The sequence below is a fragment of the Callorhinus ursinus genome, unplaced genomic scaffold, assembly GCF_003265705.2.
Source record: "Callorhinus ursinus isolate GAN/ISIS: 27379988/994484 unplaced genomic scaffold, GSC_fseal_2.0 scaffold18, whole genome shotgun sequence".
Taxonomy (NCBI): domain Eukaryota; kingdom Metazoa; phylum Chordata; class Mammalia; order Carnivora; family Otariidae; genus Callorhinus; species Callorhinus ursinus.
The window spans coordinates 7,522,028-7,534,391 of NW_027397080.1; the positions used below are offsets into that span (position 1 = coordinate 7,522,028).

At 50.1% G+C, this 12,364-nt stretch overlaps 1 protein-coding gene across 1 annotated transcript in view; it reads right to left on the minus strand.

Annotated features, from left to right (window-relative positions):
- Positions 1–247: 247 nt before the first annotated feature.
- LOC141374479 (uncharacterized) overlaps positions 248–12,364 on the minus strand; it is a 65,788-nt gene continuing 53,671 nt past the window's right edge. Inside the window, exons 4-6 of the mRNA XM_073903581.1 lie at positions 6,356–6,593; positions 2,678–2,893; positions 248–833 (exon numbers count right to left, since the gene is read on the minus strand). Of these exons, the coding sequence (XP_073759682.1) occupies positions 6,450–6,593 (144 nt within the window). The 3' untranslated portion in view covers positions 248–833; positions 2,678–2,893; positions 6,356–6,449. The remainder of the gene's footprint in view (positions 834–2,677; positions 2,894–6,355; positions 6,594–12,364) is intronic.

The window sequence follows — 12,364 nt, forward strand, 5'->3', positions numbered from 1 at the left end:
GGACAAAAAAGGAAACTCAGGTCCAGAAAGGTCACACAGCCAGTGAGTGAGTCAATGCGAGGTTATCCCAGCCTGAAGCCCGAGTTCTTCACACTTCACTTCAGCGCCTGCCTGGGCAGGCTTCCAACAAGGAGGACATCTAGCCAACAGACCCCAAGAGAGGAGAACAAAGTCAGGACACATACCAGCTGAGAAGTGTCCCTAAAATGTCATCTTACCGAGCTTTCTCTGTACATTAAATCTCAAATAATACTTATTGGTCTTAAGTGCTTTTATTTTCACTTACACAGTTTCCAACTTTTAATCCATCTTTTTTATTTTAAATTCCATACAAAACCATCGGTAAAGGGAGAAAACTGTAAGGGGGTGGGGGGAGGCACTGGATGATGGCAAGTTAAGAACTCAGGCACTGGCATGATCCATCACACTCCTGTTCCAGCACAGCTGTGGGCCGGGGCTTGGGAGCCTGGGGCAGACAGGGAAGATAGTCCCCGTCCCTGCGGGGCAGCCGGCACGTGCGGGGCACCATATCCAAGTGAGGCTGCCTGGGAATGACCCGGGCAACTGGGCAGGGAGGGCCGGCCGGGGAAGGCTGGAATCCAAACCCAGGCAGGAGGGGAGGAGCCCCAAGTCACATGCCAGAAAAGTTCCAGCGATGGCAGAGTGACCATCGACAAACAGCTGAGTTGGGGCACACGTGCTCCAAAGTCCAAGCCGGCAGGGGGTATAGCTCAGGGGCAGAGCATTTGACTGCAGATCAAAGTCCAAGCCGACAGATCTTCCAGCGGGTGGTGAGGCCACCCTTCAGCAGGTAGGAGGAACGGGAGGGACACCTCAAAGGGAAGGAGAAAAAGACATGAGTTCTCGCTCTCACTGCTGCTGGCGGTGAGGATTAATATGCAACGGGGAGGGCGACAACTTTAAAAAGCCAGGAGCGGGCGCCTGGGTGGCTCAGTTGGTTAAGTGTCTGCCTTCGGCTCAGGTCATGATCCCAGGGTCCTGGGATCGAGCCCCGTGTCTGGCTCCCTGCTCCGCGGGAAGCCTGCTTCTCCCTCTCCCACTCCCCCTGCTTGTGTTCCCTCTCTCGCTGTGTCTCTCGCTGTCAAATAAATAAATAAAATCTTTAAAAAAATAAAAATAAAAATAATTAAATAAAAAGCCAGGAGCCTGTGTGGCTCTGGGGCTGAGTCTACAGGGGCGATGGACGTAGGGAGCCCCTCTCCAGAAGCTGAAGTGGGCTTCCAAGGCTCATCTGTCCCCTCCACAGCAGCCTGGGCCAGGTCTGCAAGAGTGAGTTGAGAGAAGGGAAGGAAGGAGGAACGGAGAGAAAAATGGAGAGAAAACAGGGAGCTATGGCAGCCACATCCAAGAGTCCATCCTGCTCACCTTGATACAGCCATGCCTGCATTCGGCAGTAGATACCAACACCCTCACAGGTAGACGTACATACCAGCCAAGAAATGCACCAGCCAAGGGGCACAGCCATGGAAGCACTCGCTAATGCAAGTACAGGACACACCGAAGAACAGAATCCCTGGAAAGGTCACACATGCTGAACAGTGATGCTTTCACTGATGCCAACAGAGAGATGTGGAGCCGTGTCCACAGACACTGACAGGTGGCAGACAGACATGCACCAGGATGGACGCACCGGTGTGCACACACCTGCACAGATACTGAAAGACACATACACACAGACACCCGCGCATACGGGTGGAAATGTATAGACACACATATACACGGATACTGACAGATGTGTACATGCAAGCAGTTCACCTACACACTGATGTGCAGACACACACACACAGACACACAGATGTACACAACTACATAGCTCTGCCTATTCTTATACCGATATGTGATGCATGTATGCACATTTATAAGAACCCATGTTCCCAGATGTATCCTGAGATGCATGCGCACACACAAAGTCACGCTCAAGGACATGCTCAGGCACTGCCAAGAGCCAGGCACACGCACACAGCTGGGCTCTGTTCTGAGCTCAGCATCCCCGAGCTGGCCAGTTTCGAGCCAGGTGCTCTCCGGACCCACCCCTGCCAGCCACCAAGCCCTGGTCGGCTGCCTGGTACTCAGGCCCTCCCACCATCTCTTGTCTGCCCATTGGCCCCAGGCCAGGCCCCAGGCTCCAGGATGGCAATTGCCCCATTCTCCCAGGTGCCGACTCAGCCAAATTTCACACCCAGAAGTGGAGCCAGGCCAGTGGGGCCTGTTGCAGCCTGCTTGGGGCATCAACGCGGGGGTGGCGGGAGGGAGCCAAGATCCTGTAGTGGCAGAGAGAAGAGCAGCCCCAGCTGCTGCGCAGGCCTGCCTGGCAAGCCTGCTTCCTCTACTCCAAGTCATCCACCTTCTGCAGGCCTCGGGCTCCCCACCTCTGAAATGGGACAACGTGCCTGTCCCGCGGACTGTGTCAAGGGTTCCTATCACCTCCCAGGTGAAAGAGAGGTTTTGCTTCACCTTCTCTTGTCTCTTCCTTACAACAGCTCTGAGACACCGGTCGAATTGCCCCTGCGCTACACTAGGGAGCAGAGCTCTGGAAGGGGGAGTCACTTCCTGCAGGGAGCAGACAGCCCGGGAACCCAGGTGCCTGCTGCAAACTCCAGGTCATTCCCCGTCAGTAAATACACAGCATAGGAGCTGCTGGAGTCCAATCACTCACCCACAGCAGACATCATTAATCGATCACAGTCTCTTCTGGGGAATCCGACTTGGCCTGGAAATCCTCTTCCACGCACCACTCCAGGCAGACGTTCGTAATTGGCCAGAGTTGGCAGCCAGGATGAAGCTCACTGCCATGCTGCCACTACCTCTAATTCATCTAATTCAGAGGGCGGATGGGGCGACCGAATGCTTCGGAAGAACACAGGCGATGTGCCTATCAGAGGAATTTTAGTACCGTTTCCAAAGGCTATTGACATCCTAGCCGCCCCCCCCCCCCGCCAGCCCCCGGTCTCACTACCTACACTGGGGTGGGGGGTTAGGGACAGGTCACTGCCGTTGCTCTATTTCACAGAGGGAGACACTGAAGTTCCGGCGAGTACATCCAGAGTCACACAGCTAAGAGCCAGAGTGGGAGTGGGATTCAATCACTGACTCCTGTCTCAGTGCTCTTTGACCATCCCTGGCCCCAGCCAGACAGGCCAGGCCAGAGGGTGTGGGCCTGGGGCAGCCAGGGAAGGAGGGGGGCAAGAGGGGCCAGTCTCCTCCCAGCAGAAAGGAATCAACCCTACAACTAATTGGTTCAGAGTGCTTCTTTTGACCCTAATTAGCTATTTGTCATGTCTCCATTTGCATACCAGAAAAGATGCAAATTTGCATATTTGTAAATGAGGCTGAGCCTGGATGTGGGTTCTGGAAGAGCTTGGCGGTTGCTGGCAGGCAGGGAGGCAGCTGGCTCTTGCCACTGAAACATGGGCCATGGAGCGAGGAGATTTGGAAGACAGCTCCTTGGCTTGGGGCTGCAAGGTGCTCACAGAGGAGGTCAGACAAGATGGCCCGCTTCGCTCCCTCCCCTGGGGCTAAGTGGTGGGCAGGGAGAATGGGTGAGCCTAACGCTGCTATTTTGATTAGATGAAACAAGGAGGGGGGAATATAAAGTAATTTCAGGACGCTCTGTGCTGGGAAGCCTTCTGTTCCCGTCCTTGGATAGAATCTGTAACACTTGCAAAGGGGGGGATGTCTCCCTCCACCTCGATAGAGAGCATGAGGTTTGGAAGGGAATGGAGGTCAGGGAGAATCACACCCTCTCTCTCTCTCTCTCTCTCTCTCTCTCTCACACACACACACACACACACAACACATGCTCCCAGACTCTCAGATGCACACATACACTTGTACACACACATACAGTTCACTTGCACATGCACACATACACACCACACACGCAAGCCTCTGCCCCCCAGGAGCACCCTCACACACGACACCCCAGACCCACAGAGATACACACACAGCTCTAACTGGAGAGGCACATTCGCACATGCAGACATTCCCAGACTTCCTGCCACACACACATTCACGCCCTTACACATACAGACACACACTCAAACACTTGAACATAGATGTAGGCATACACTCACTTAAGCTGTGCGTAAATATTTACATACACACACACACACACACACAAGATATACATGAGAACATCCTTGCTAAGACCAAATTCCCTGGCAAATTCTGGAAATTCTGAGCCTTTTTGCCAGTTTCTGGTGCCTCTATGGGAGGAGACAAAAGAAGCTATGTGGCCATCCTTCCTAGAAAGGGAGCAGGTGTATCCCCAGGGAAGTGGACCTCAAGTAGGGATTGGTTCTTTCTCTAGGAAAGCAATGACTAACCAATGCCCCGGTGCCTTCTGGGTTTTTGTCTAGGGCTTCGAGCAGGGTCCGGGAGGGCCTTGACAAGCATGGGAGCATGGCGGGGGCGGGGGGGGAGCAGGGGGAGCAATGCTATAGTGTTGGGGCCTGCCATGCTTTGAGCGAGGAAAGCATCATGCTTCCTCCGATTTGCATGTGGACCTCAGCAGCCAGTGTGGAACGAGGTGGCACAAAGCTGCTGCCGCTTCAGGCACGAGGGCGCCAAGAGGCCAAGCTCAAAGGGAGCCCCAGACCCATAAGGCTTCCCAGGATCTGGCGCCCAGGTGCTGGACACAGGGACCTAGAAGCCCAGGGTCAGGGACCAAAGGCTTCCACCACTGTTCCCATCCCCAGCACCTCCTCCCCAGTGCCTGCCCCGCAAAAGGCAAGCTAAATAGCTCCGTATTTGTAAATTAAATATAGCCGTACTCCAGCTTTCCAAAGAGCTGGGAAGGAGAGAAGGAGAAAGAAAAAGAGAGAGAGGAAGAGAAGAAAAGCTGCCGCCCTCAGGAAAGTCTGGCTGGTACAGATTGCCTGAGTCATGAATATTCATCTGGCGAATGAGGAGAGCAGGAGTCTGCATAACAGCTCCACCCACCCAACTGAAAGAAATGTCACCGCCTTTGCCAATAAAGTGCCAAAGGAAGCCGGTGGAGGCTGCCAGCCAGACGGTGCCAAACTGCTGACTTCCACTCCCAGGCGTGGAGAAAGCACATTGTTTCCGGCCCAAGGAGCCGCCACTCGGGGCTGGGGGAACGGAGCTGGCTGCGCGGAGAGGACCGGGAAGAAAAGTGACACCCGCCACCGCCACCCACGGGAAGCCTGGTGGGCAGCGCGCCTGGGCCACAGCCCTCCCCGGCGCCCCTCCAAAGAGGGGCTCGAGCCAACCGTTCAAAGGCACCCACTCTGGCCGACCAGCGCCCGGCGAGAGCTCCATGAAGGAGTCTCAAGAGGGTCTTCACAACTCCTGGATGGTGACCAGAAGCCAGAGGCTGGGGGACAAACTGGGTGTTATTTTGGGGCCTAGAAGGCCACGGTCACCTTGGCCCCATTTTGCAGAAGGGGACACCCCAAATGCAGGTGACTCTTCCCTCTCTGGGTCAATCCTATTGTCTCTTCTTCCGGGAGCTCTTCTCTGATGCCTTTCTCTAAGACAGAGTCTGGCTCTCGAGCTTCAGCACCCATCCCCCCACCCCCCGGTCCTGAACACTTGCCTGGATGCCAGTCCTTTTCCTGCCCAAGGCTGCTTCCCCACCCCGGGGCTGTGAGCTCGAGGGGCAGGGGCCGTGGCTGACGGATGGGCCTCAAGTGTTCCAGCCCAGCACAAGATTCAGAGAAGGCATCTTGAGCAGTTTGGCCAACAGAGGCATTTTCCTCCACCCATTCCCATCCCCAGGCCTTTTCCGTGGCCCTGGGTCCTTCCTATCGCCCTGACCTTGCTTGTCAAGTCCCCAGGAGGTCAGGCCTCCTGTCCCAGCAGCTCAGCCTGGGCCCATTGGGGTGGGGACAGGTGCTGAGCGGCTGGCCTCCTGTCCCCAGGCCCTGCTCCCCATGAAGAGAGTAGAGAAGTTCCAGTGCCCCTCAGCACCCCATCCTCGTGGCGGCACCCACTCCGTGGTGTTACAAACCGGCCTGGCCTGCCCGCCGGTCTGCCACAGCTGGCTCTCTCCAGTAATTACCTCGATGAATGGAATAAGCAGAGCTGGAGAGAGGACATTCTCTTAGTACAGAAAAGCAATTAGGGCTGTGGGCGTCTCCAGAGCCGCTGCTCCGGTTATGTAAAGTTTGGGATGTGTATTTGGGACTTAATGAGGATATTTATGTGTTCGCATCTTACCTTCACAGACTGCTCATTTCACGCATCCCAAGTACTCTCGGGCCAAGTACACAGCAATACAAGCCAGGGGACAGGCTCCAAGGGAGCAGTACTGCCTCTGGGTAGCCCCTCTCTCAGGGTTCATGGACCCCCAGAAATCAAGGATGACACCCACCTGGAGCCTGGCTCCCTTCTTCAGCATCCTCGGCAAGTCCGTATTCTGCTCGAGGCCTCCGGGGACTGAAACTCCTTTTTTGCCTCCTTCGTGGTTAAAATATCAGCAATTGTTGCGAAGTTCTTCCTTGAACTGAGCCAAAATCTGCCTCTTTGCAACATCCCTGAATTGGCCCAAACATCGTCCCTGGGACCACACAGGACATGTCACTCCATCTGTCCCAGGTCAGCCACGAGTCCTGCAGAAGGTAAATGGGTGTTGAATTGGAAAAGTTGCTGTGGTTGGGAAATTCTACATCAGTTTCCTTGCTGCGGGACTTCCCTGAGCCATGGGGCGCCTGGGTGGCTCAGTCGGTTAAGCATCTGCCTTGGGCTCAGGTCCTGATCCCAGGGTCCTGGGACGGCGTCCTGCATCAGGATCCCCGCTCGGCAGGGAGCCTGCTTCTCCCTCTGCCCCATCCCCCTGCTCAGCCTCCCTCTCCCTCTCCCTCTCAAATAAATAAATAAAGTTAAAAAAAAAAAAAAAAAAAGGACTTGCCTGAGCCTTTACTGTGCTCACACACACTGAGCTGAGGGTGAATGCATTTGCTCACAGAAGCCTTTTCTGTGAAACAACCTCACAGAAACCAGGGTTTCTAGAAACCAGGGTTCTAAAGAGCACATTTTAGGAAACACGGCTTCGGCACGTTAAAAGCAAACATTTAATTCCTTGGCCTGAGCTTCAACATTTCTCCTCCATCGGGCACAATGCCTGGGCCTCTCCCCACTCTGGTCCCCTGCTGTAAGTGAACTCTGCCATATGCCCGTGTCCCTCCACAGCTCCAGACAAGCTCTGGCCACCGACTGTCCAGAAGAGCCTTTGCCTTCACTATCCAAGACCCCGCTTTCCCACGGATGTGCTCAAAACACCATTGGGAGGATGGGCAGCTGAATCCCACTGAGCGTCATCCCTGAAACTCTTCCCCCCCTAACAAGCCACGACTGAACCTCAGCTCCTTATTCTGCTCTCAGACCCCACATTTGGAGCCCATAGGCAGACTTCCTATATGCCAGGTGTTCCTGCTGTGCCTTCCCCGGACAACAAGATGGTAAGCCATGGTGAGCCCCCAAAATATCTGGGCACCAACTAGTAATTCCCACACGGTTCGGCTTTTTCACACCATCACCCAAAGCATACATTTGTCCCAGCATCTAATCCCCGCAGACCCACCGACCGAGCACTCCAAACCTCCCGGGCTCCAGACCCGGAAGTCCTGCGGGGCCAAGGCCGTAGTCCACACCTGCAGCGGGGGGCCCTGGCTCCACCGGGCCTCCCGTCTCTACCTTTAATCACTCCGTCCATGCCTGCCTTCTCATCATCCTTCAAGTATGTGTTCAAGCCCAGGCACGGAAAAGAGGCTCATCTCACTGGCCCAGTCCAATAGATTCTAGTGGCTCCCTGGCCTGGCTGTTGGGAACAAGGTGTCGAAACTTCCTCAGGTTCTGTAGACTGGTTAGTGATGCCCGCTAGTGTTGGGGAGCGGTCAGGGTGGCCCCCACGCCAGTTAATGCCATCCCCCAACAAAGCTCAGTCCCTTTCCCTCAAATCTACTCCCCGCAGGCTACAACCCTCCTTTCTCCCATAACAAACACCCAGCTCCCATACATGCCCACGCGTGGCCCCGTTCCACCACCCAAATGGCTCCCTCCAAGGTCACCAACAGACTCCTATTTGTCAAGTCCTGTACCCTCTCCCTGGTGTGAATGCCTCTGCAGCATTAGATATGGTTGACCTTTCTCTGGAAATTCACCGCCGCCCCGTGGAATTCCAAGGCGATCTATGTCCCTGGTGGTTCCTCGCCCTGCTGACAATTCATGCAGCTCTTCTCCCATCTCATACATGTGCCATGTTCCACGGCCCGATTTCCAGCCTCCTGCTCCTGCCGACACATGCCCTCCCTCTGAGATCTCACCCACAGCTTGGTCCTTGGGAAAAGCCCCCTGTGCCCCTCACATGTGCCCCTAGGATCAGCCCTGCTGCCTACAGGCCACCGCCACAAGCCAAAGATCTGAAAAAACCCAGCACCTCCTCTCTCCTCCAGGACTGACTCCCACTCTGGATTTTCCGCAATGCATAATCCTCCCAGGCTCCCGGACCAAATTCCTGGCTTGCGTCTTGATTCCTTATCGGCATCCATTAAACCACCACGTGCTGAGTCTTCTTATTTAATATTTATCTAATTTCCAAAATAAAAAATAGCCTTATTATTTATTCTGACTGACGAACATGATGTATTGTTAGTGTAAAAAAAAATCAAACCAATACTTAAAAGCATGAAAAAGAAAGTAAAAATCACTCAAAATCCTATCACCCAGATATAACCACTCCAGCATTTTGGTGAACAGCCTTCCAGACATATCTCTATGCATATCTACACATAGAGATCTATGTATATAATTTATAGATGAGGGATTGTATTATACATACTGTTCTCACTGACACCTGCTTTTCTCTCTCAACAATATGTCATAGACATCTTTCTATGTCAATAAATAGAGCTCTGCAAAATTATTTTAATTACTTCATAGTATTCCATTGTATATATGTATCATACTTTATTTAGCTGGGTCTCTATTGATCCTTTAGAATGTTGTCAAGATTTTACTCTCATAAACAATACTGTGGTAAATATCCATGTGCATATCTCGTTGCTTATTTTTTGCAATTATCTCCTTAGGATAAAATCCTACAAATGATATTGCTGCATAAGAGTATACTATGTCCAATTGTGTCGCTCTGCCCTTCCACAAATGTACAACAATGTACTTCTCAACAGTGCCCCAGCTTGTCTGCCCACACCCTCTCCAGCCCCGGGTTTCGATGTTTGGTCAAATCAACAGATGGCAAAAGACACTCATTTTTACTGTCTTTGCTTAAATTATTAGTGAAAGTAAATGAGTATTTTCTTGAGGGTTTTTTTTTTTGTCATTTGTAATTATTTTCTTTGTGAATTGCCTGTTCGTGTCTTTTGCCCATTTTTCTGTTGAGATATTTATCTTTTTCTTAATGAGTGGTAAGAGTTCTTCGCACATTTGAGATCAGATTAAACAATTATCTCTCGTATATGCTTGCCCTTTCCTCGCTTTTCTTTTAGTGGTCTTTCTGGTACTTAAATTTTTAATCTTCATATATTCAAATGTATCAATCTTCTCTTTTATGATTTCTGGATATCCCATCATGCTTAGAAGGAAAGTTCCCACCTTAAGATGACCAAAATAGTCATTTGTATTTATTCATTTGTATATATGAAGACTCTGTAGTCTCCATGGCTTGGTCTTATTGGAGTAAGATAGAAAACGAGCTTGTGTTGTAATGGCTAGCCCATGCCAACACCATTTATAAAATAGCCCATATTTTCCCAACTCGATAGAAATGCCATTTTATTATACACAAAATTCCCTTAAATACTTGGATCTTTTCCAAACTCTCTATTCTGTCCCAGTGAGCTATCTATGCTTACATAAGAAGTTTAATTATTGTCCCTTTATAAAACATTTTAATATTTGAGAGGGTAAATATTCATCATTTTTCTTTTCAAGAATTTCCCTTAACTACTCTACTTTTTTACTCTTCCAGATTAGCTTCATAATTATTTTTGTCAAATTTTTAAAAATCCTGTTGGGGTATTGATTGGATTATCTTAATTTTGTACATTCACTTAAGCATGGACAGACTCATAGCATTAAATCTTTTCACCCAAGAACTAGGGATATTTATGCAAGTCTCTTTTGTACCCCTCAGGAGGGTTTTCTGGTTTTCTTCATGCAAATTCTACACATTTCTTAAAAAGCTTATTTCCAGGCATTTTGTGTAATTATTTTCTTCTCGACAGTGTGGACGAGGCCTTTTATTTTACCTTCCAGGTAGTCATTTTGTAAAGAGAAAAGCTATTGGTTTTTGTATATTGTTTTATTACTGGCCATTTTACTAAACTTTATTTTCTCTGATTGTTTTCAGGAAATTATCTTGGGTTTTCCAGATAAATAATCATCTTATCTGCAAACTATGATTATTTGCTCTCCTCTTCCAATATGTATCTTTTTCATTTCTTGTCTAATTATAATGCTTAGCACTTTAGGAAAAGTGTTTTTAAAAATACTGATAACAACAGCTGCCATGGTCTAGTTTCTAACTTTAAGAAGAATATATCTAGGGTTTCACCAGCCCAATGTCTCCTGTGCATCCTTTCTACTCCTGTGACCACTACCCTCATCCAGCCCGTATTAATTTGTCATCCATGTCATCACAAACGGGATGAACAAGGGTACAGGCTTTGAAGTCAGATGACCTGTGTTCAGGTCCTGACTGTCATTTAGCAACCAGACAATCTTAAGTTATTCGAGATTATTGAAATTAAAAAAAAACCGGGAGGGAGAGTTGTTGTAAGGACTAAGTGAGATAATCCACACGCTATGTGCAGTATCCGTAAATTATCATGTTTTAAGTCTTAGCCCCCAACTTCTCCTTCCAGTCCCACCTATATCCCACTCTTAGGTTGACCTTCCCCAATACCACTGGGCTCATACCACTCTACCACACCCTCCCCTGCTCACAAGTCTTCAATTATCCCCCACTGCCTACAGAATGAAGGTCCAAATTCTAAACCTGTGTCTGAGATCTTCCATTATTCAACTCCAAACTTTCTTCCAGCCTTACTTCCTGTAGCCTAATACCACCCCCGCCCATCACACACCCCTCCCAACCCTTTACTCCAGCCTAGATGTTCTCCTCCCTAATGGCTGCCTCATACCAAGCAGGTCCTCACTCTCCACTCAGATCCCTATATCAGCACTTAGTCACAAGTAATACAAAATTAAAATCTTTTTTTTAAGATTTTATTTATTTATTTGAGAGAGAGAGAATGAGAGATAGAGAGCACGAGAGGGAAGAGGGTCAGAGGGAGAAGTAGACTCCCTGCCGAGCAGGAAGCCCGATGTGGGACTCGATCCCAGGACTCCAGGATCATGACCTGAGCCGAAGGTAGTCGCTTAACCAACTGAGCCACCCAGGCGCCCCAAAACTAAAATCTAAATGGGTTTAATAAAGTGGATTTAGCAGCTCACTTAATACGACAGTCCAGATGCAACAGGCTTCAGGCACAGTTTGATCAGGGCTGGAACAACATCTTTCTGTGATGTTTCAGGCTCTTCCCCCCTCCATATGTTTACAGTAGTCTCCGGTTGTGTTCCCAGTCACCAGATGCCTGCCAGGGATTAGATCCACAAGCTACCTCATTCAAATCCAGAGAGATTGGATGTCTTTCTCTAGTCATCTAACAAAAATTCTGACCTTCGTCTCACTGGGCCAATCTAAACCAATCCCCGTGACTGCATGTTGATTGGTTTAGAACCAACCCATGTGCCAAAAATGGGTCTAGGGGGGAAGGATTATCTTCATTGCCTACCAGGACTCCTCTCCAGAGCCACAGACACCATTGGAGATGGGTTGGCTGTTGATGACCTCAACTGCCCTACAACCTCTTCCGCATGACTCTCCCAGGACTCAGGCTTCCTTTAAGGCCCAAGTCAAGTCCCAGAGTTCTGATAATGTGTCCACTCCCTTTTAGCTCCCACAGTCCATATTCTCTGCTCAACACACGGTAAGCACGGCCATATAGCATTTATTTATAGAGTCATTGTCTATTCCTCCCAATTAGTAATCACAGAACTGATTAATAAAGTCTACAAAACACTTTATACAAGGTAGCCCTTTCAACCTTCACAACGATCCTCTGAGACTCAGAGAGGTTAAGTGGCTTGCCCTATGTCACACAGCCAGAGATGATGTTACCCCAAACGCCACTGCAGTAAGCTCGTGCTCTCTCTTTCTCTCTCTCTCTCACACACACACACCCCCGACAAGCCCTCCTCCAACGGCCAACTGAGGCCCAGCCCAAAGATGCAGAAATCCTCCTGGCACCACCTCCTTTTTCCCACTTCCCCTCAATTTCTAGAGCTCTTAGACTTCCTC